Source organism: Chlamydotis macqueenii, chromosome 3 (genome assembly GCF_036417535.1).
Source record: "Chlamydotis macqueenii isolate bChlMac1 chromosome 3, bChlMac1.mat, whole genome shotgun sequence".
NCBI classification, from domain to species: domain Eukaryota; kingdom Metazoa; phylum Chordata; class Aves; order Otidiformes; family Otididae; genus Chlamydotis; species Chlamydotis macqueenii.
Window position 1 is genome coordinate 3,099,291 of NC_141558.1, and position 23,983 is coordinate 3,123,273.

The 23,983-nt window shown below is 45.4% G+C and overlaps 1 protein-coding gene across 1 annotated transcript in view; it reads right to left on the bottom strand.

Annotated features, from left to right (window-relative positions):
- Positions 1–1,691: 1,691 nt before the first annotated feature.
- XKR6 (XK related 6) overlaps positions 1,692–23,983 on the bottom strand; it is a 188,091-nt gene continuing 165,799 nt past the window's right edge. Inside the window, exon 3 of the mRNA XM_086745647.1 lies at positions 1,692–4,097. Coding sequence (XP_086601773.1) covers positions 3,133–4,097 — 965 coding nt within the window. The 3' untranslated portion in view covers positions 1,692–3,132. The remainder of the gene's footprint in view (positions 4,098–23,983) is intronic.

The window sequence follows — 23,983 nt, forward strand, 5'->3', positions numbered from 1 at the left end:
ATGCTCATGAGAGGCAACACTGAAGGGTCTCCTCCTTCACTCCAGATAAGTGTGCCTTGGCTCGTTGACTCATTTCACTGTCCCGGTTCAAAGCGGCAGGGTCTGGCTGTTCAGTGGGGCCAGGGAGTGGAATCATATCTCCAAATCAGACCTCACGGTTGACAGGTTTGGGGAGGGGGACCTTCTCTTGGTGCTTTTGGAAATGAGGACGTTATCTCCTGGAGGAAAGATCGCCAAGGAACAGAAGGGCTGTTTGTCATCCATTCCCTTCTCATGCTTATGCCAATGAAATGCAGATGTGTAGAGGAGAGGTCTTCGAGAATGGACCAAGGAGAGTCTTTACACAGGGTGTGAGTCTCAAAGAACTGGATCAGAGTAAATCTGTACTAGTATTAAAGGTAAGTCAAAAGAAAGTCCTAGGAGGAGAAATGCAGGCCTGTTGCTGGAGGATGGGCACGTCTGTGTTTTTATGACTCAGTGGCTGAAGACAGCAAGTTCACTTCACAAATTACCTCTTTTTATGGAGACAGCATACTGATAAGGGAAGAAACAGGGTGAAATGTTAGTAGGACACTTGAGAAGGGACTGGTTATGGGACAGAGACAACGGAGAAGGGAAATGAAAGCCTTTCACAAATATATATGTGTGTGTATATATATTTATGTGCACAGGAAACAAGGGATTGGGAATTTAGACAGGGGATGACAACACAAAATTCCTCCCTTTGTGTGAAAATGTGACCATCATATCAGTTGTAATCAGAGCCCAGAAACATTTGCCTGAAATGGAGTTTGACTGGGAATTACAGTACCAGTGACAATTTGGCTTCTTATAAATTTTGCCGTGTGTCTATCGTTTGGTGTAAATGGGTCCTGCCCTCCTTAAAAGGGACAGGCACCAGTTAAAAGTTTTCTTTACAAAACAAAATGAAACAACAGAAGAAACCCCAACGCTTTCACAGAACACTGCAAAGGATCACTGACGGAAAAAAAATGTTTCTCTTCAGGTATATTCAGGCGAAGAAAGCATTCAGCTTCTTTTAAACTGTTATATAAAATTTGTACTAATTTCTTTAAAGACTATTATAATTAAAAAAATCAACTGATTCCTCAAATTAAAAAAAAATCATAATCATAATTAAAAAATATCCCCCCCATGCTGATCTTCTTGTCAGAACAGGTCAGCATGGGAGTTTTGCACCCTAGACAGTTACAGTATTTCTGGAATAAAAAATTGCAATTGCACACAGAAAATACTACAGCATTCACTTAAAAATATGTCATTGTGTTGTTGTTGTTTTTCCCCTCCCAAGCAGAGGGATGGTGGGATTGAAAAGATGCCCTGAAATGGGAATATTCCTTTAAAGGAGCAATACTCTCGAAAAGGAAAAGGGTGTTAGATAGACGCGAACCCATGATTTAACTCGAAACAAGAGATTCCAGCACGGAAACCGAATTCGAGAGATGTGAATGTTCAGACACCGAGCGGGTTATTTGGAAATGTCAAGACAACCACACAACTCTCGGCAGGTGACCGTCTAGGCTTTGCCATCATCGGAGGTGGCAGCATCTCCTTGCGGTGAGAAGGCTAAGCTAAACCACGATGCTCTCGCTAGGCTCTTGAATTTCCTCTGGTGGTGTTTCTCGCCATGTACTTACAGTAGAGGGTGACACGAGACAGTTTTTATCAGCAGTTCCCCACATGTACCGGGTTGAAGAATTCTCAGCTAAATCACAACAACAACATCAACGAAAATACAAAGCACCAAATCATCTCAAGACATGAGTCAGTTTACAGGTTATTACCGTTTGAAGAAGATTGTTGGTTGTTTTGTTGTTGTTTGCTTTTTTTTTTTTTATCCCGATTTTCATGTTTTGTTTTCCTTCAAAACAAAACAAAACAAAACAAAAATCAAAACCCCCAAAAATCCCAAAATGGAACGAAGGATGCTTTACAATCACTTTAAGGCTCGCACTGAATGAGACATGACAGGTCTTACACGAGAATACAAATAATACATGTATGCCTTTCACAGCCTTAAAATGATACAGTAGGTCAAATTATTTTGCCAGTCACTGATCAAGTATTGTGCCTTTAAATTGACTCGCTTTTTGCTACTATGCTGAGTTTTATTATTACTGAAATAGTTATTCGATATGTGTAAATGTACTTTAGGATAACGTTTTTGGTATATCGTTTCAATGCTCGCAGATTTCTTATTTTCCAGAAATCAAGGTGGCAGGCCTTATTCTGGGCTCGGACGGTGGTTATTTAGCGTGTGCGATTGTTCAAAACAAGATCAGATGCTGTATTACCACATTAATCTGGTGCGAACCGACCGTTGCGCGTGGCCCATTTGCACCAGGAAGATGGTTACATGGTGGGACTGCGTTTATAACATGACTTGGTCAAGGCTTGCAGGCTTGGCCAAATGGCGTTATAAATGCATTGCCAAATGGAGTTACAGACCTGATTTTGTCTTTCAACCGGTGGAAAAATCAAACTCCATTGGGGGTGTCTTAGCTTTGCTTTCTTATCTTTAGACATTTGGGGTTTTTTTTTTCTGCTAAATCCAATCAGAGCAACAAGATTTTTTTTTCATACATTTCTCTCTTTTTGTTGTTGTTGTTCATTTTTCTCTTTTCTTTTTTTTTTTTTTTAGTTTAATTTTAAAGTTTACATTTCAGTTGGTTGTTTTTTTTTTCCTGGCATATAATCATCAAAGAGTTTTGCATGAGAAAGGTGACAGTACTTAATGAAACTCAGCACCTAAGGGCATAAGGCAGTTGTAGGTTTGTTTGTTTGTTTTTTTTATTTTTCAATCAGCACCAATCCCATATATAATGTTCTACACTTGGTGTACGGTATAAAACTGACGTGGAGATGCCTCCTTCTCCACCTGTGAATCCTAGGTGTGGAAGTTGAAATACTGTTTCTTGTGTGTAAAAAACAAAAGAAAAGTTTTTCTTTTTGTTTTTACTTACAAAACATAGAGAATATCTTTTTTTTTTTTTTTATACATACAGCAACCAGAAAGAAAGCTTATCTGAAGGTTTGTGTTTGTTTCATGATCTGTGTTTTACCGTAAACAAAAATAAGGTCCCCTCTTTTAACTTTTGCTTTAAGGAGCTTTTAAAGTGAAGATTCATATTGTAGCAACTCATATAAGAGAGGTCCATCTCTATACCTAATACCTACAGCTGTGGGGGTGACATACTGGAGGATGTTGATAGTTCTTCTTAACCTCCTGTCTACAAAATGAGCATCCCATGCAGGATATCTTTTTCTTGGGATGTCAATCTTAATGAGAGGCCCCTCGGGGGGGTAGGGTCGCCCAGATGGAGTAGATGGTACCATTGCTCTCACCTGGAAAACGGGCAAGCAAGTGTCAGCTGTGAGTTCCTCCTGTTGCTCCGTGACCGCTCTGGTGGGCGTAGCCTGGGCCCCCCGGTACCCAGGGGTTTGGGGTGCCATGGGCTCAACATCGGGGGGCAAAGGAATGCCCCAGAGCAGCTCGGCGCAACAGGAGCTGACAAGGATCTTAGCTCTTGGCCCCATGGGATGCAGCACACCATAATATAACAGCATCAAAGCTATCCCAGCAGCAAAGCTAAGAAAGACACAACACAGTGCTGGCACGGCATATGAGTCAGTAGTGTCAGGATCTCTGTAAAAATACCAAAGGAGCGTCAAGGCAGCGTTCTCCGTCAGGACTACCGTGTAATACGCAAACATTCTGTATCGAGTCCGCCCTTCCTTGACATTAAACCAGCAGAAAATGTACACAATCCCTACCACCATGTTGAAGAGGATCTCCTCCCACTTAGACATGCAGAAATCTGTTCCACCATGGATGATCCAGAAAGCCATGGCACACCAATGGACCACTACAAAGATCCCAAAGTAGAGCTGGAAGATGGAAGCAAAAAGAGCAAAAGAAATAACTCGGGATGAGATGGTGAAGAGGCGCCAGAAGACATGGATGAGGGCCCCTCTGTAGCTCATACTCTTCTTGTCGTCCCTAGAGTCCCGAAGAAGCTTGTGATAGGAGGCTAGCACCCAAGCCAGGGACATCAGGGAGGCCACAGAGGACACACCTGCCGGAAGACACACAGATCCACTGAGTTAGACAGGAGGTTTGGTTGAAAACATCATCTGCTCACTAAATTATTGCATCTGGGTCAGGCTCAGTAGCCCAAAGGTTCAACTCACGTCAGGTTGTCCTTATAGTCTAGAGGAGAGAAATACAGAAATATCAGTGCGCGAATTGGAAACGATGCTGTATTCAGGAGATCTCTGACATAGCCCATTATGCTTATCTTCATGAGCTGTTGGCTCTGCCACCCCATCCCACCTCTGCTCTTCTTACAGCAAAGAGCCTCCGTCCTCATTCTGAGGAGATCCACATTTGAGAACTTGAAACCCAGATCCCATCTAAATGCTCCAGCCCAAGTATGAAGGCTACGTTCTGCAGAAAGGGGTCTATCTTGGAGTGCACCCAACAGAAGAGCAGGACATCTATATTCCTTGTAACTGAATGAATCTTTTTTATTCTAAAATATTTTCATACGAGCAACATTCACATTGATTTGTACTTGATTCTGCCTTAATCAGGAATCCCCATTTGCATTCATCTTTGGGAAAAATAGATAGTTGGTCAGGTTTTTTGCCACCCTGTCATCACATGCAGATGCATATATAAATATAGGGAACATCAAGACTCATCAATACCGTCCAAATTGTCCCAAAATAAAGAGTCTGATCCCTCCAGCAACTCCCCTGCCCTGTTTCCAGGATGGAGCGAAGACCTGTATGTGAGGTAGCGTATCTCCAGTCTGGTCTCCTGAATGGACCACAGATCTGAGTTGCAGCCCTGTGTCCAGCCCTGTCTCATTCTGCTCCTGGTGTGACCCCCTGGAGCGACCTCGGATCTGGTCCATCCCCTTGCCTTATCTGACACTGCTGAGGGAGCCAGTACCAGAACTCAGCTCTGCCCCATGCACTCAGACCCTGCAGCGCTGCTCCCATTCATGAGGGCATCACCTGCCTTGGGGTCACCCTTGGTTCCCAACTCACCCCCCTGCGCCCTGGCGTGGGGCAGGCATCCCATGATATTCCAAAAGGGCCTGATCTTATTCCCCATCACAAAAAAACACTTATTTGCTCCAGTGGATAAAATAGTGCCTCATCACACTTCAGGAGCTTTTAAATTATCATTGATTATCATAGACATTGATTATCGCAAGGGTAAATTGACCAACTCATTGAGCAAAGCATCATAATAAAAATGAATTGACAGATTCCCAGGAAAAGAAAAGGCCACTGGCATCTCATTCCTTTGCTCCCACTGCTGCTCACTGGAAAACTGCTCTGCAGGTGAGGGAACAGATCATAGAATCATAAAATGGTTTGGGTGGGAAGGGACCTTCAAAGGCCATCCAGTCCAACCCCCCGGCAAGGAGCAGGGACATCTCCAACCACATCAGGTTGCTCACAGCCCCGGCCAACCTGGCCTGGAATGTTTCCAGGGATGGGTCATCCACCATCTCAGGCCACCACCCTCAGTGTAATAATTGTTTTCCTAATATCTAGTCTGAATCTACCTCCTTCTATTTTGATACCATTACCCCTTGTTTTCTTACAACAGGCCCTACTGAAGAGTTTCTCCCTGTCCTTCTTGTAGACCCCCTTTAGGTACTAAGGTCCATGTTTGGGAAGCTAAATAATTTGGTAGCTATACTTTGGGCCTTCGCCAAAGATTTCTCTGGGAGCATCACCTATAAAATCTAAAGGAAAAAGGCAGCAGTTTCAAGTAAAGCAAACAATAACAAACACCTCTCCATCTCTGATATGTAACATCCTGGAAAACAAATTCAGCTCTATTTTGCTTCTACTATTTTAAGAAAATCCAAGGAGCAGCTTGCTGCAGCTGCTGAGGATTAAAAAGCTAAAATGTCTCAAAATCCTAAATTTCTGCTGCTGCTGTTTTCTTCTCACTCTTCCCTCTGTCCACAAGGACCTGGCTCCCATGGGGATGGAAGGAAGATCTTTACGGGGATAGAAGGAAGGCTCTTCAGACCTCACTCTAGAGACTTTATCTTCTTTTTGAGGAGCCCACCCCACAGTACGGTTGGGTTAGATTTCCACCCTTCCAGCCTTGCTATGTCTGAAGGAGAGTTCATGGAAAAGGTAGCCAGGAAGGATGGCAGACCTCCATCTCTGCCCCTCATTGAAATTCACCCAGCCTGCAGGTCCACCGAAACTATGCCTTTCCGCCAGCTCTCAAGTGTCTCTCTGAATACCTTGCTTTTGGGCTCACATGTGCATTAGCATTTCAGACTGAATTTTAAAAACCAACAAACCACAAACCAGTAAGATCAGTAGACTTATCAAAGAGAGAAGCTTTAGGCCACCATATTTAAGAAAACCACCATTTTCCCTAAGTTTTAAGTCCTTAATAAGAAACACTTGCACATAAGACTTGGGGAGTCTGATGGATGGAAACTTCTGAAAATAGCCTCAGCCCTAAACAGATGTAGATTAGATTTATTTTTAACCCATCAGATGTGTTACATTTTTGGTAGACATAACAGTTTTGGAAAGCTGAGCAATGCCACACGATTTTTAAGTGATGTAAGGTAAGTGTACAAGTACTGTTTGTTGCAGTATCTTCTAGTTATTCAGTTTTAAAACTTTTCACGATTAGCAGGAAAAAAAAAAAGTCATACATTGTCTTCTTTTAGTGCTGTTATATTAGAAACTTGCATGGCATTGGATGTACCTGCATACTGAAACTCAAGCAGCGCCAAGCCACAAGAGACAGATGTGTCACACTGGCTTAAAAATGTTTCTGTTGGGTTCATTTATTCAGGAATAGAGAGAGGAATAAAGTACATCAGAAACAAAAACCCAGTGTACACATAAAGGCTTTTCCCACTGTAACGTTTTCAGTGCAGAAACCTACACTAATCACAGTCTTTGTGCGGAGCTGGCTGAGAGAATGTGTGTTGAGTCACTCATATTGCATGGTACCATGACTGCTGATAGTCATCTGAACGTCTCCTCGAGTCAATAGAGAGAGGCAGACACCCCCAGAAAGTGACTCACCCTGTCCTAAGATCCATGTGTGGGACAAGGAGGGGTTGACTCACTCCCAAAGTGTGAGTCTCCATCCCTTGACAGGGGAGTGCAGGGGCTTGCGAGCACCAGCAGTCAGGCGGGATGAGTCCTACTCTTACAAAACACTGCGTTGCCTCCTCATTTGCACGAACATCTGAGGGGGGGAATGAACTGTCTCTAGACATTTTGACACATTCCTGCCGTTGTTTAAAAATTCATGACTCTGTGGTGAATGCGAATTTTGGCATCTTAGTGACGAGCAGGATCTGAACCCAGGAGTCAAGGGGATGCGATCAGTAGGTGGATGTCAACAGGAACCATGGAGCAATATGAAGATTTCTGCAATACTTCTTACTGTGTTGCCACAGAAATTATTCCCTGGCTATTTCATACAGACTTAAATGACAAAGTATGCCTTGGCTTTTGTCATCTTGACCATGAGTTTCTTATTCCCATCCTTCCCTGTTACTTCTAGCCTGTGACATCTTCATTCAATGTACAATTCTCACAGACTGTGGGATAAACTGTTCCTTTTTGTTCCACTTCTCCAGACCTTATTCCTAAGCAACTATAGAGGTCTCTCCAATTATAACTAGAACAAAAAGTCCTGGTGAGTTGGAACACAGGGAAAGTATTTTTTTAATTTTGATTTTTACTTTTGCACATGGTGACTGACGCACCTTCATCTAGCATGAGTGGGTTTCAACTCCCTTCCAAGGTTTGTTTATCAAAGGGTTGGAGTTGGTTTAAAACTGAAGTAACTTCAAAAAACCCACTCCCACTCCTCCCACTCTGTGCTTAGTCTTGGGAGTGGAAAATACCTGCCATGCACTGCCACATCTGTGTTGAGCCAGCAGGACATCACCTACCATGGGGCTGGAAGCCCTATGGCTGCATCTCTGGGATCTGTATCCTGCCTGCCTGTAACAAGTCAGAGTGGCATATATGGGGTTATCTTCAAACTCTCTGTACCAAGCTGTATGACAGCCCTTGAACTCCTCCTGTCACCTGCTAGGAAGTAATGAGTGACTCACAGGCCATAGTCACTACCATTGAGGAGTCAAGCCCATGTGTCTTGAATGACACATCACAAGAGTTAGTCCGCCAGGTTCTTTTAGTAATGTGTCCTGAAGTCCTTATGGTGAGACATCTCCTAACAGACACTCAGCATGGTGAGGCAGAGCTCTATAATGTCCCCATTTGACAGAAGAAGCACCAAGATTTGAAGGATTATCCAAAGTCTCATATAAAAACCATGCTATAGCAGGGAATAGATCTTAACATCACAGACAGGATTCAGCTCTTGCTGTAGAGATTCACTTCAGGGTGTCCATGAGCGACTGATGTCTCTTACTTTACTCAATGGAGAATTATAACTTAGTGCAACCATCACAGATGGGAATCCAGCAACATCTGAGAAGCTCTAGGATATCGCAAACCTTCATGTGGAGCTGGCAGATGTGACAAACTTGCACACAGAAGACAAGAGCATTTTTAAGCTGGCAGCTGGAGTGAGGCAGGGTACTCAGGGCATCTCAAATGACACAAGGCAAAAGCCAGCCATATTGGTTCCTTAGTCATCATGGCCGGTGCAGCCAGAGCTGTAGGAAGGTCATTGTTTAGACCCTGTGGGTGTATTGCCTGCATCTCCACTGAATACAAGGGAAGCTTGGAGACTTTCATCAAGTGGAGACACCTCCATCAGGGACACCTTTGTTTAGGTGTCTGAATCTGGAGCTGAACTCGCCCATCATCTTGAACTGCCTTGATGCTGACTTCTTGCCTTAGTAATCCTGCCTGTCTCAGGAGGACCTACTGAACAGTCCTCAGTGGTAAACACATGTGGCACAGAGACTGAGCAACAGTAAATAGTGAAGAAAAATGAGAAAGCAGTGGGAAATAAGGGAACATGTCGCCCAGAGAGGTGGTGGATGACCCATCCCTGGAAACATTCCAGGCCAGGTTGGCTGGGGCTGTGAGCAACCTGATTTGGTTGGAGATGTCCCTGCTCCTGGCAGGGGGTTGGCCTGGATGGCCTTTAAAGGTCCCTTCCAACCCAAACCTTTCTCTGGTTCTATGATAAGGCAGCTATATAAAAGATTAAATTTTCTGAGAAGAGTGTTGGACCAAGGAATAGAGTCTATGAGAAGGGGAAACAAGAGCCATTGCTTGGGATCATGAAAACATGAGTGGACTAGACTATAATGCAGGTAGTGGTCTGATACTGGAGGACAGGGGCATGAACCACTCTGAGTTCAAGGGAAGCTCCTCAAGCCCTGCTGAAGCTCGCAGGGGCAGGCTGAATTTCAGCCTGTTTCAGTTTTCCTCCTTTAGTTTCTACGGATGGCCCAGAAAAAGAAAAGGCTACGTCAGAAATATAATGAGAGTCTTTGAAAAATCCACATCCACAAGAGAGACTCAAAACAATGACTCCCCTTAAATTGCCATTGCTGTTTTTAAAGCCCATATATGTGGAGGAATAAAAACAGCGCATGGGAAGCCATCCCAGTCTCTCTGCTCTATTCATGCTACGCGATTACACATGGGTTTACAACTAATCTAATAAAAGCTGTAGACAAATCACAGACACACACACAAAAATGAATATTTAAAATGAACAATCTATCCATTTTTCCCTTGCTTGCACTGTTGTTCGGCTGAGAGGAGAGGTTTTTCACGAGGGGTATGTACAATTTCCATCACGAACCCAGCTGCAGGTTATTGGCTGTAGGTGATTTGAATGCACTTACTGTAGGATATTCCCTAAGTATTTACTGTGGTGCCTGGCCCTTTAAAGCTGAAAAGGATGCTTAAATGGTGCTCTATTTCTTTTTGTGACATTAATTCTCCTGAAGACTCCACTAAAATAAAATGGGAAGATACCAACATTTCTCCCGGGTGAGCTGGACAGGAAATATTCAGCGCGACATGAAACCTTCCATCAACCCCCGTGCGAAGGCAGCGCTCGCTGAATGCCAATCTGTCTGGGTTCCTCCCCGTCACTCGCTGGCTGCTCAGCTCTCTGTGCTGTGAACCCTGTTATTGTGTTTTCCCCTTTGGGTGGCACGTTCCTCCCTGAAGGTCAGCGTGAACCCAAGAACGGGTTTTCATTTTGGTGCACACAGAGTGAAAATGCGTTTATATACAAAAGGGAGCGAGCCAGATTCTGCTTTTGTAACAACACTGCCTGAAATTTGCTCCCTCTTTCTTTTTAATCTGTTTTTATTTATTTGCACCAGAGTAAAAGGGGTCAGAATCAGACCCCAGGCCTGATTTGATTTGTTCCTGCTGTAATTTGATCCTTGATCTTTCTTTTTTTCTTTCCTTTCAGAGGAAGAAAAGACTTCTGTTGTCTTTCCTTCATTCTCCCTCTTTGTTTTTCACTTTGAACATGGAAGAACATGGATCATTACCATTATATAAATAATAAAGGACTGCATAGACTTTTTCGACATTCATTTTCCTTATAGGACTTCAGGACATTTCCTTAACCAGTTTCTCCAGTGTGCCATCAGTTCATTACGGTAGTTGAGGACTATTCCACCTACGGAGAACATCATTTGTAAGTCTGACCCAGGAATGGCCTGCCTACATCTATGTGCCCCCTATTTCTGCAGTCACTTAACACTCTGCAGATGCTCTGTGGGTGAAACCAAGCCCAAAAGATGAGCTGAGCAAAATTTCAGTATTTTCAACTTCTCCGTTCCTATGGAAAGGAAACTTTCCATCATTCCACTAAAGCTTTTAATGGAAAGAATGGGGTTGGCTAAAAAACCAGACCTCTCCTCTGGGGCTGACTTATCTCACACATCTCAGACAACAGAAAAAGAGGCAAGTCATGTTTATGGAGAGTTGTCTCTACCCAGTGACTACAAAGAGAGTCAACTTCATTTAGACAGTTTAAGGTAAAGTTTAAGCTGTCTAAGATGAATTCAGATGCTTAGTGAGGAGGATGGATCCCATCCTCAGGGCCCGAGAGAGCTGAGGGATTTATTCACCTTCAGGAGATGATTGATAAAGGATGGGGATTTGCTGAAACAGTTTCTGGAGATGAACTTCTCTACATTTGTTGTGGGAGTCTGAATCTATTTGGGATCTGCTTTTGGATACAGGACTGCCAGTTTACCTCCGTACTCCACTCAGAGCTGGAGCAACCAGCGATGAAAAACCAGAGGCTGACACTGGGAAGAGACATGACTTGGACACTGGATTTTCTACTGGTTACACTAGTGTCTTGTCCTTTGCTCTTTTCTTATGAAAAATGCTGTGGTTTCATTGGACAAGATGTGAGTTTCAAATCCTCAGCATCTGCTTCTTTGCTAGGGAGCTCTTCTGAGACCTTCCTCCAAGGAGCATGCACAACCCTGTTCTCCCCAAGACCTGACTCCCCCAGGACACAGCCTCACCAGTCCATAAGAAATAGAAAACTGCTGGTGACAGTTTGGGAAAGGCAGGAAGCAAAGGTAAATAACTAAAATCAGGGATCAATCTCCAAGTAGATCTGGACAACAAGAAGAGAGTCTTCTACCACTGAATCGCACTGGGACATCCTGACACGAGGCTTGCTTTGAGTTTCTATACAGGACAGTCCATATCCGAGCTAGAACAAGGAAGGGTCTTCCACATGAGACCAGAGGAACATCCATGTTCCCAAACCTTTTATTGTGATGCTGCGAAAGTCCATAGCAAGGCAACTTCAGAACGGCTTGCTCACATGGAGAGTTGCTCTCCCACCCCTTGCCAGTTAAAGGCTGGCTCGTGTCCTGAAATGTGAATGCTTCCTAAAATATTTTCTTTTTGCTCAATTAAGATGTCCTTACTGACCCCAGAAACATTGGACCTCTTTTTAGTTCCCCTCCAGCCTTCGTCTTAGCACTGCCTGGAGGAACTGAGGTCCACAGGTTCACTACGGATTGTGTTTCAAAAGGACTTGCTTCTCTCCCCTTTCATCCTGCTGCCTTTCAGTTCTCCCAAATGCCCCTTTTTCTCTACTGCTAGAAGAGGTGACCAGCCACATTTGTCTGATCTGTGCTCTCATTATCTCCACTGCTTCTGTCATGTCTCCTCCTATTCATCTCCTCTGTGGACTCGGGAGCTGCCAAACTGCCTCAGGCCCTGGGGCCATCCAGTCTTGTATCTTCTCCTGGATGCAAGCCAATGACTGATCCTTCTGTGAGAGGCACAAGCACCTTAGGCCAAGCAGAAATGGGATAATCTGCCCTCTGTTTTGGACTGTCCTTGAGTACCCTCAGCAAAGTGTCAAGTCTCCTGTTGAAAATGTTGGCTATCACCCACTAGATAAGGATTGGCAAAGCTTCCTCCTGTTTTAAAACACTCTTAATTAAAAGATCTTCCTTGCATCAAGTGCCTTGGTGTTTGTCTTACCCAAGGAGAGCTGTCTCAGACATAGGATGAGTTGCCCTCTGGAAATGCCTCTCTATCTCTCCATTGACTCTACATAGAGTGCGGATGATCAAACTGAAATGTCCAAACAAGGAGAAGTGGATAAGATGAAAAGTACTCTAGATAGCAGTGGTTTGGCATCCACCAAATCCCCACAAGAGCTCAGAGGAGAGCCCTGAGTCCCAGCAAGGTGAGCTGAGCAGAAAGGAGTCTTGGAGAAACCGTTCCTGGCTCCAAGATGAGCAGAATAGCTGGCATTGTCTTCTGCAGAGCAGAAGTTGCCAGATCCAGCATAATATGGGCAAACTTGAGTGATGCAACACAATGATTTTATACCACTGAAGATCTAGCAGGCAAAACATCCCCCCAACACCCTCGTGATGAAAGAAGGGTGCCATGACCAGTCAGAGGACATATTCAAGTTGCATTTCCCTGAACAGCCAGACAGTTATTACCATCTGAAAGAAAGTGGGAGCAGAAAGACAATATCCCCCTGCTATGTCAATGACAAGAAGACTGATCTCGACAGGCATATATAAACACAGTCCTCATAGGCATGCAAGTCCACTATTTGCTTTCCACAGTAGCCTTGCTCCTTTCCTAGGATGGTGACCGCAGGTATCTCAGTCTTTACCTATTTATGTAGGCAAAAAAGTTACTGACATCCACTCCACACCTGAAAAATTTCTGGTAGCACTCAGCTGAAATCTCAGTCCTTAGATATGCACAGATCTTCAAACAAGCCTCACCTCACTTAGCTAACCCAGATCTTTGATCTTGTGTAGTGGCTTGCCACCAGATTACGGCTCATAAAAAAAAAACCAAAACAGTAGAGAGGAGAAGGGCATATGGGAACCCAGGCCTTGAGAGAACCTGGGTCACTGTGGTAATGTCTAAACTAGCAAACAAAGCCAGGACTGTTCATTGACCCTGAGCCCAGCTGGCGTAGTCTACCATCTCCATACTATTAAGCTCGCTCAGACTCCAAAACAGAGTAGTTGTATCTAGTCTGCCTTTTGGGAATGGGCCCTGGCCTATGAGAACTCATTTTCCCATGCCTGGGAAAGCTATGGGCAAGGGCTACCTGGCCAAAACTGTACCAGGGGCCATGTTAACAGAATCACTGGAGTGCTAGTGCTTGGGCTCCGGCACTGTTTGCATTACATGTATAGATGTAAAACGTGGACAGCCCTCTGCCTATCACAGACATGGTCATATCACCTTCATCATCACTTTAAAAATAACATGGAAGACCTGTGGTTCAACTCCTGGAGATGGAGCCTCTCATATTACCAGATTTTCCAGGCTGGATTTTTTTTGGAGCCCAGGCATGGCAGCTAGAGCTTAGGTAGAGTGTAATACGGACGTGTAGACAGCTTTATGTTATTTTGGCAGTATAGGCTGATCCTTCTAGGAATCTGGTCTCAGCTATGTTCTCAAAACTACGTCTGAGGAAAATGCCTGCGTGACTATTGCTACAGCTGGATGGGCAAACTCTTACTGATGGATAAAAGCCCTCTTCTGAAGGTCTACCCATCCCTCAGGGTCTCTGATGGAAGTCTAATGGTGGAGTTAAAGGAAATTAACTTCAAAATCATACTTTTCAGGGGGAGCAAGGCATGACAGGCATCTAAGACCACTCAGGAATCTGGGATGAGTTTGGTGAATAGCTTCAGTCCTAAAGAAGCTGGAGGCAATCATGGAGTAGAGGAGAGGAAGGACACACAACCAGACTAATCTTTCCTTTGTAGTCCCTTTTGATGTGACATTAGTATGACATTATTTATGACATGTAGCTGTTTATTTTGAAATCACTCCTCCATTTTGAAACTTCCCCTAAATGTTCAGAAAAGAATTCACTGTCCCCCTCTGACCAAAAGCAAACAGTTCCACTTCAGTGGATGCTTTTTTTGGGGGGTGTTAATATAGAAAAGTTCTTTCCTTTGTGATTTTTGGCCAGTAAATGAGAAAACTCATTAATCTTACTAATAGGGTTTTTGATGTCAGTGTGGGGCTACGTTGGATGGTGTTTCCAACTAAAATAGCTGCTGTTATCACTTAAACTGGGGTTTACACAACCTGGTAACCCACATCCCCTGCAGTGAGGACTCAGGCTATCTTACACAAGTGCCAATATCTCTCCAGGATCTTCCCACCATGCCTCGGTGCATCCTTCCCCAGTGCATCCTCCAAAGGACATGCTGGGTCTCACGTGGACAGGGCTGCATCGAGGTTCATAGAGATGCTCAGCACCAACAACTATGCGCATCTCTGTCTTCTAATGCCACATCTATAGGAATGAGAGATGGTCTGATCTGAGCCTGGTCTATATTTATCCTGGTACCAAACACCTGGGCTAATTCTGTAGTGGAGATGTGCTGGGAGAGCAGCAGCCAGGATTTCCTGGGCACAGTTTAGGTTGTTTGGAAACAGAGCATGAGATCTCTTATACGTGTCTATTTTTGTCAAAGGCTGTACGAATTGCCACTCCATTCAGCGTGAGATACCCTCTGCACAGTCATCTCTGGAATTATAGACTTTAGTTAAATTCCTGTTAATCTGAATACCTTTAACTACTGTCTCAGAATCACACTGAACAAAACTCCCCACCTGAATCTCCCAAAGTGAAAAGCCACAGACAAGAGAGTGTGAAGCTCCTTGAGGGACATCAAGAAATTTCACTTGAAATGCTCCATCTGGATATCCTGACAACACCTCCAGCAAGGATAGGATTTAAATCTATGCACACAGAGCAAAATCTCTCTTTGTAGGCAATATTACAGGGCAGTAGAGTCTATCACAGAAACCTGGCTCAACCTGAAAGGAACACGGCCAGCAGAGAAGTGTACAAGTCATCTCTATATATTTCCGTTGCTTTTTCTCGGTGTACTTTCTGGTTCCTCTTGTGCTCACTTGTTTCTGACCTCAGTTCAGAAATCTGAGTAGCCTGAGCAGAGCCTTGTATGTACATGGCCATTAGCGTGGCCCAGAGGCATCCAAATCTTATGGAGAAAAGTTAACCTAAGCTGCCTTTATAGTTAATATGGAAAGCTAGGCATCACCATTAGCATGGATCTACCATGGATCCCTGGAGACTAAAGACACCCAAGTATGACTGTGCTGCTCTTGTAGCCTCTAGGTTGGATGTGCGGTGTGTGTGGTTGTTGATTGCCGAGACCTAGTTTTTTTTCCCCTCCTATTTAAAATACTCTTTCCCAGAGCAACAGGAGAAAAAACCCCAAACACATGATTACATTAATTGGGAAAAATAAGCTGGCAAAATCCAAAAAGAGTTACTCTTGGAGGAAAAATCATACTGCACATTCAACAGCTGGTTCTTTGTGAAGGACACAACTTTTAGCAGCCAGTTCTTTGTTCAGATTCTTTGAGTATATTGAATATCTTAACAGACTCCAGCAGTCACTCCCGATTTACACTCTGCAAAGATGAACGAGCCTCTTATATTGAGATTTTTCAGACCTAATGATATTTGAACACTACTGCTAGGAACTTTTAGAAGAGAAACACACCTTGTGATACTACTAGAATGCCCTGAAATGGGGAAAAAAACTTATGCTAAGGAAAAAACACACAACTTGATTTAGAGTAAAATATTTCACAGCCCATTTCTATATTCTGAGAAGGGATAGTTGGCGTGAAACAACACAACTCCGCAAACACATACAACATACTTGCATTTTAACACTGTACGTTTGATATTTCTTTCAGCATCTTTATCCTGGCATTCTTTTTTAATTCAGATGAGAACCGCAGCCATTGAGAAGAATTTAAATCTGCCTAGTACAAGCTGAAAGGATGTTGTAATCTTGCAGATGGGACTAAAATACTTTGAGAAAGAGGGGAGCACATCAACACTGGAAAGGAGAGCCCTAGGAGTTCTGCTGTTTGCTTCTGAATGTAACTTTGAGAATCTCTTTTCACTGGCAGATTTCAGGCAGCTTTTGAACCTGTGACTCTGTGCCTACAGATCAGTAACTGTGCAAAGCCTAATTCTGTTGACAGTTACATCCATTATTCTCTCTTGGCCTCCAAAACAGGGTGGCCCAATCCAGACTGCTTGTTGGGAGTCATCCTTGGCCTGTGCTAACACCTGAGCCAAGCCTGGGAATTGTTTGGGTTGGTGTGAGCTGCCGTGGGCTAAAAACATGCCAAGGACTGTGCTGATAAAAGAACCACGTGGATGACCAAGATCTGGTGGCTGTGCTCATGTTCTGATGTGTTTCAGTTTATTCGCGCAGATGAAACCCAACAAATTTGTCACCAGATTGAGAAAGCAACATCTTCTGCCAGGGCTTAGTGAAGGAACTTCCTGCTATAAATACAGCTCCCATGCCAGTTCCTTGGAGACGAGGCAGCATCAAGGCAATGTTTCAAACAGTCTGTGACGGTACCAAACATGGGTCCTGCAAACCACCTCTGGTTAACGGTTTGGCCTGGACACAGAATGAAAAATAACTTTATCCCAGTTCTGGAAGTGCTTTTGACTTGACGAGAAAGAGGAAGGAAACCCAACGTGGTTCACACTCACTGGCCAATGTAAGAGGTCTTCATTCAGTGTGTTTAGAGGAGATGTGTCAGCAGTGCACACACTTTGCTAACCTTATGGTTTGTAAATCTTTGTTATCGTGTAGGAGGCCATTGGTGGAATTGTCTTGGCATAATTGCATGTGGGGGGACTGGTGTCCTGAAAAGAAGGAGCATCTCAGCACTTCTGGAGAGTACACAGGGCTGGCATCATTAGAGTGAGTCTGGCAGAGCATTTCTGTGCGGGGGAGTGACAAAGTGATAAAAACGGATGTGGTGCAGCTGGTGCTGTCTCGCAGTGGGGTAGCTGAAGGCACCAGGGACACTGATTTCCAAGGATAACAGCAGGAACCTGTTTCTTCCTCTGCTTCCCATGTTTTGTACGCTCTGCAAAGATCTAAGTGATGTGTAGCAGGCCAGAATTCAATAACACGCCAGCATCCACCAGATAAGTCACGCTCGGGTTGGCTTGTCTCTCCTGGGTCTTTTTGCCTTCTGAGAAGTTCATGTGTGTACAAGATGGAATTGAGACTGCCTCTTCAACAGGTTAATGAACATCACCTTCCCCCAGGACAAGCTGAGATCAAACTATGCATCCATTCCCCTACTGCAAACGTCTGTTTGCACCTTAGGGTATTTCAGATATGGGCTCCTGCGATAGGGAAACGGCCGTGCCTGGTGGACATCCCCCATCAGTGAGTGTCCATGCAAAGACATGGACATACTGAGGGCACTGAGAGCATGAGGTTGGTCAAATGCCACTTAGGACAAAAGTCATTTCAGGAGATTTTCACTGACTCAGTAAATCTGCTGCACTCCCAGATTCAGCTAATAATCTGAAACAACTGATAGTTTCTGAAACACGAAAAGTTCTTTCCTTCAATATGCAGCAACTTTGAGCCAGTTGCATCAACCTGAACTGCTCCATCTACATCAGATTTAGAAACACCAGAGAAGTCCCTGCCCAGCATGCACCCTGCATCTTCCCCAGTTTTTTTGCACACCTCAGTGGCTATGTACTCTCCATTTATCCAGAGTTAGCATGCTCTTCTAGGTGCCTGGTGTGAACCCCAGAGCTACACACTAGAGCAACCTGAAGATGAAAGAGTTGAATTTCCATGGATTTTACTAGCCAATTGCACAGCAGTGTGCAGCCACCTTTTCCTACGCTCTAATCATGAATCTGCTGTGAGAGGTATGCCTCCAAGAAAGTCTGCAGCATAAAATTACCTGAAAAAGCCTTAATTTCCTGCCTGGAATCTGTTTAGCATGAACTTGCTCCCCAAGAACCTGCAGTGTAGAGATTCTCCCCAAGACCTGAGGCTACTCAAACCTCTCCGTCTGTGCCTCAGTTTCCCAGCTGGCCTGCAGCTCCTAGGAACAGCATGGGCTGATGCTTGTGTGGTGCTCTGATGATGTAACCCCCCTTCCAATGATTACCACAGTCTTAAAAAACCTAAAATTGGCAGCACTGGCTACCTGCCAGTGCTGTCCCGTGAATGGTGACTCATCTTTATTGGCTGTGGCATGTCATCTGCTTGGTGGTGGCACGTGATACGGAACAGAAGGGTTTTTATCAGCGCTCCAAAATAACGGAGCAAGAGCTATGGCAAAGTGGTGGATGGAGAAGCTGCAGGTGGGGGTAGGCTAAGAGATGACGTATCTCTTTGGGCCTGCTCCAAAGCCCATTGGAAAAAAAAAACCTGTCGCTGGCTTCAAAGGCTCCTGGACCCAGTCCTTCCCCACCGCGCTGGGACAATACGGCTGATGATAGGGCAAGCTTTCCCCATGCCGCTCACTGCCAGCATGCCTCGGGCTTGGCCTGCTCTCAGCATGCCAGAGCAAGACATTGTCAGTGCCCAGTGCCAACTGTGGAGATGGCTTTTTGATGCTGCTGGGAACTGGCCCGGGACCAGCGACTCATTTCAAGCAGGGCACCAAATTGCTATCTGTCATCCGGCTTTGGTGAGAAGGAGGGGACGGCAGGAACCGAGCCATATGCCCCAGTCTGGCAAAGCACTCGAGTCATATGAGTGGCCTCCCAGGCGAGCTGCTTATGTGTTTGGAGCTATCTGGGCGTTTTGTGAGATGCCTCCTTGGTCTGCTGATGAACATTTAAAGGGAAACTGTGGTTGAATCAGGGCAAAATTTCAACACAGATTACTCTGGTTCCTTCCTGCCAAGCCCCTTCAGCAAGCACACAACTGGTGGGGGTCGTTTTCCCTTGTCCGCAGGACAATGAGCAACTGCTTTTCTCCTCATGCCTCTTCTGTCACAAGGAACCAGGGTTGGCTGATGGATGCCTCCCATTTCTTTTACTCCCAAAGGAATGGCATGAGAGGGTGAAAGAATATGCCTTCAACCCCATAGGCAAAGTTTTAAGGTCTTTTTTCTTTATGATTTGTCTCACAGCCCAAGCCAAAGCCCAGACTGTGACTCTGATAGACCTTTCACCTATCCCAACTCCCGTTACCAAGGACTCTATGAGCCAAAGACTTTTTTAGGCGTATATTGCAGTTATCTTACTGGTTCTAATGAAAAATAGACTAGACAGAAAAGGGAGGAGGATTTCTGCTTCTGCAGGAAAAGGACTTTGCTTGGGCCTGCATCAGTGTCTCACCCATCCCAAACAGAGGGTGTAGACAACGTGTCGGTCTTTTTTGTACTGAGCCCTCTGGAATCTGACGCCTGGGTAGAAAGGGTGAATCACGGCTTATTTACTCTGGTTATGGGGCTCTGCACAAACAGGGACAGTTTTGTGTAGAGAGGTCACAGAGATTTGAAGTCGGGGTGCTGGACTCACGTTTCAGCACTGTTGGAATGTATGTATTTAGTTACACCCAAACTAAAAGATATCTGTGGAAAATAGGCAGCAACGCCCCAAAGCGAGCACTTTCCCCTACACAGGCTCTTCCATCCAGCATGGCATCTCCCACCCATAGTCCTCTGTGGCTACATCTCCACTAAGAACCAAGTATTTGCAGGGATTGTTCTCCAGCCCCGAGGCCAGCAGGCACATCCTGGCCCCATCTGTACCGCATCTCTTGCCATCCAACTGCCTGTTGGTCCTGGTCTATGTTTACTTCCAAGCAGTCCCTGGGGATTGTTTGGCTCAGAGTTAGGTGGCCCAAGCCAAAATCACATCAGGCCCAGGCCAACAGAGCAACAGTGGTGATGATGGCTGCCCGTTGCCGGTGCCTGTCCACTTGCACCTCAGAACTGCATTTCTGCTAGGCTCTCCAATGGATGTATCTGCTCGGCCCAGGCCAGCATGAAGGATCTTGCACTAACTTTTAGTGCTTCTTCAAGGTTAGCAATGCTACTTGTAGGATTAATTTTCAAACCTAATGAGTTTCTTCTCCACTTCCGGTAGATAAGGACATTATAGTCTCTCGAGTTACATTCAGGCCAGTGTTGATCACACTTGAAAATCACACCCTTGGGCAACTAAAGGCTGACGTCTCCCTTTCTAACTTGGTGAGAAGGCTCCATCTTAGAAGGTTACTTTGACCTTTGGGGCCTGAGTGGGAAGGGGATTGAGTAAGAATCAATCCATTCATTCTCTGGCCTTTAGATATGGCTTTTGTTTTAGATCTCAAACCATTCCTCGACAAGTTGTGGTGCCTTGGGATATTTCCTGCCCTATGAACATATCTAACGGGACATTTCAGACAGGATATAGTTCACAACGTATCCATTATTCACAGCACATTATTGGTTAACTATCACCCTGTCACTGGGGGAAAATTAACTGGGAAATTTATCTCCACATTAGACTTAACTCATTATCACCGACTCAGGAATCCTCTCACTCAGGTGTAGAAATGTTTAACTTGAGTTTGGCTCATCCCGAATCCACTCAGCTTGATGGGGAATACCTTCTTGGGGAGGTCAGGACAACAGCTAATGCACTTTTGCTCCTTGTCCTCCAATATCTCACAAAGACCAGTAAAATTTTCTAAACTAACTGACAGAGAAAAGCACCTTAGAGTGCCCTTGCAAAAAAAGGATGAGCCCTGATCATAAATGGCCTCCCGACATAGTACAGAGTGTGATGAACTGATAGGACTTCACTTTAGGAGGGACAACAAGATTCAGCTAGGTCATCTGCAAATGCCACCAGGATATCTCTGCAGTCAACACACACAGAATCACAGAATGGTTTGGGTTGGAAGGGACCTTCAAAGGTCATCCAGTCCAACCCCCCTGCAAGGAGCAGGGACATCTCCAACCAGATCAGGTTGCTCAGAGCCCCGGCCAACCTGGCCTGGAATGTTTCCAGGGATGGGGCATCCACCACCTCTCTGGGCAACCTGGGACAGTGCTCCAGCGCCCTCATTGTAAAAATTTTTTCCTAATATCTAATCTGAATTTAGCTCCCTCTATTTTGAAACCATCACCCCTCGTCCTGTCACAACACATCTGTAGTTGAGATGTCTAAAACCCTGTTTAGTACCCAACTTGTATCACTCTGCTTAAAAAAGTGACCCCCCCTAGACAGGCTGAAGCTAATGTTGCTTTTTCTTAAAATACACGAGCAGCTTCAGAGTACTTATTGCCGGCTGCAAAGAGTGCAGACACCTCGCAAAATCCCAGAGATTTCAACAGGACTTTGCATAATGAAGGCTTACGCTGCAAATCTCTTTCAGATCAACAGCAGGGTTATAGAGGAGACGGGGACGGCATCTGTGGATAGACAGTCCTTTTTTTTTTGTGGGGGAAAACCCTGCACTGAAAACTGCAGGCTCATGCAGGCTAATTCCCAGTGAAAGCGTTGCTTAAAGCATTCGTGACATGAGTGGAAGGTCGTTAGATGTTCTGCTAAATCTCATTAAGTCTTAAAGTAGCCACATGAAAAACATGAAGTAAAAGGAAACCTCTTTAAGAGGAGATTTATGCCGAAAATCTGGAATCCCTCTCACTTCACCAACTGCCTAGAAGTTAAGTGTCTCCTTTAAGCTGGTTCTACGTGCTCCTCTCCGTTCAGTGCAGAGGAGCAGGCACCTCTGCAGGGTGAAGTGGGTTAAGGATGGTTTGTCCTGCAAGAAGTGAGGAGGATTATCTGCTAGGAGTGATTATGAAATGAAGATTTGCCTGCTGGGCTTTTTTTGTTGTTGCCATTAGTGTTATGTTTCCCCTGACAAATGCATCATGTTATTTAAATCAGGGGAAGTCTTCTGGCCAGCGCTGTCCAGGAATCTGAGATAGATGGCCATCCTTTCATTCCATCATCCTCTAAATCTCAGAGACAATTAAGGTGAGTGAGGGACAGGGCTGTGTCCTCTTCAGAGTCCTTTCACCTTCTCTTGCCTAACTCTAAGGGTGGGTCTAAATGCATCACCTAGGTCCTGTCTAGACCTGAACATGGGCTGATCCATGTTTTGGAGGCATCCTTCCTCCCTCACCTTCTGTCAACTCTGTTGTGGATCCAGACAGCTGTGGTTGCAGCAGATGACTTGCTTGCCAAGGGCCTGCATACCAATGCCAGCTCCTTCCATGTGCGTATTCAGGAGCTGATGTTGACCGATTTGTCCCAGTAGCCACAGCACAAAAGACTCCAGCTCAGGATCTCAGCATGCGCCTTCCAGGTCAGATTTGCTCACCGGACGGAGTACACTGAGTTCTTACCTCTTTTCTCTCTGTGCTATTTTTTGCTCTTCCCAAGTCATCAAGCAATGGCAGCTAAGCTGGGTCTGGTCTGCCTTGTGCTAGGGATATGCTGAAAGACTGAATCCTGACCTTCATGAAATCCCAGGGCTGTTGTCCCAAGCTGTACCGAGGCTGGGACTTGACCTAAAATGTCAGCTCCAGCACCTCTGCTGCTGGTGGTGTCAGACCATGCAGGAGATGCTAACTCTTGGGTGAGCAGGGCACTGCTAGTGAAACTGCTCCATTCTTTGAGCACTGATGGAGCAATAAACACAGGTTCTCCCCAACCGTTTCAAACAGGTACCTCTCAGGATACAATGGTTCTTGCAAGGCATGGTGAGGCTTTTTCCCATCTTCTGCCCAACGAATAGAATCACAGAATGGTTTGGGTTGGAAGGGACCTTCAAAGGCCACCCAGCCCAACCCCCCTGCCAGGAGCAGGGACATCTCCAACCACATCAGGTTGCTCAGAGCCCCGGCCAACCTGGCCTGGAACGTTTCCAGGGATGGGGCATCCACCGCCTCTCTGGGCAACCTGGGACAGTGCTCCACCACCCTCATTGTAAAAAATTTCTTCCTAATATCTAATCTAAATCTACATCCTTCTATTTTAAAAACATTACCCCTTGTCCTATCACACCAGGCCCTGCTGAAGAGTCTCTCCCCACCTTTCCTGCAGCCCCCTTTAGGCACTGGGAGGCCGCTCTCAGGTCTCCCCGGAGCCTCCTCTTCTCCAGGCTGAACAGCCCCAGCTCTCTCAGCCTGGCCTCACAGCAGAGCTGCTCCAGCCCTCTCAGCATCTTCGTGGCCTCCTCTGGACTCCAGCTGGACCATGTCCTTCTTATGTTGGGAGCTCCAGAAGTGGACACAGTACTCCAGGTGAGGTCTCACCAGAGCGGAGTAGAAGGGGAGAATCACCTCCCTTGACCTGCTGGCCCAGGCTGCGGTTGGATTTCTGGGCTGCAAGGGCGCATTGCTGGCTCATGTTGAGCTTCTCGTCCACCAGCACTCCCAAGTCCTTCTCCTCAGGGCTGCCCTCCTTCCATTCTCCGCCCAGCCTGTATTTGTGCTTGGGATTGCCCCCACCCATGTGCAGGACCTTGCACTTGGCCTGGAAACCAGGAAATTAAACATAAGCCTGGTTGCATTCCCTTCTGCTAGTCCTTGCAGTGCTCCCCTACTCACCGCAACCACAATAGGCAAGACCAGCCCTTTCTGTCACCATGCTCCTAAACATCTCTGGAGGAGATGCTCTGGGTTTGAGTAA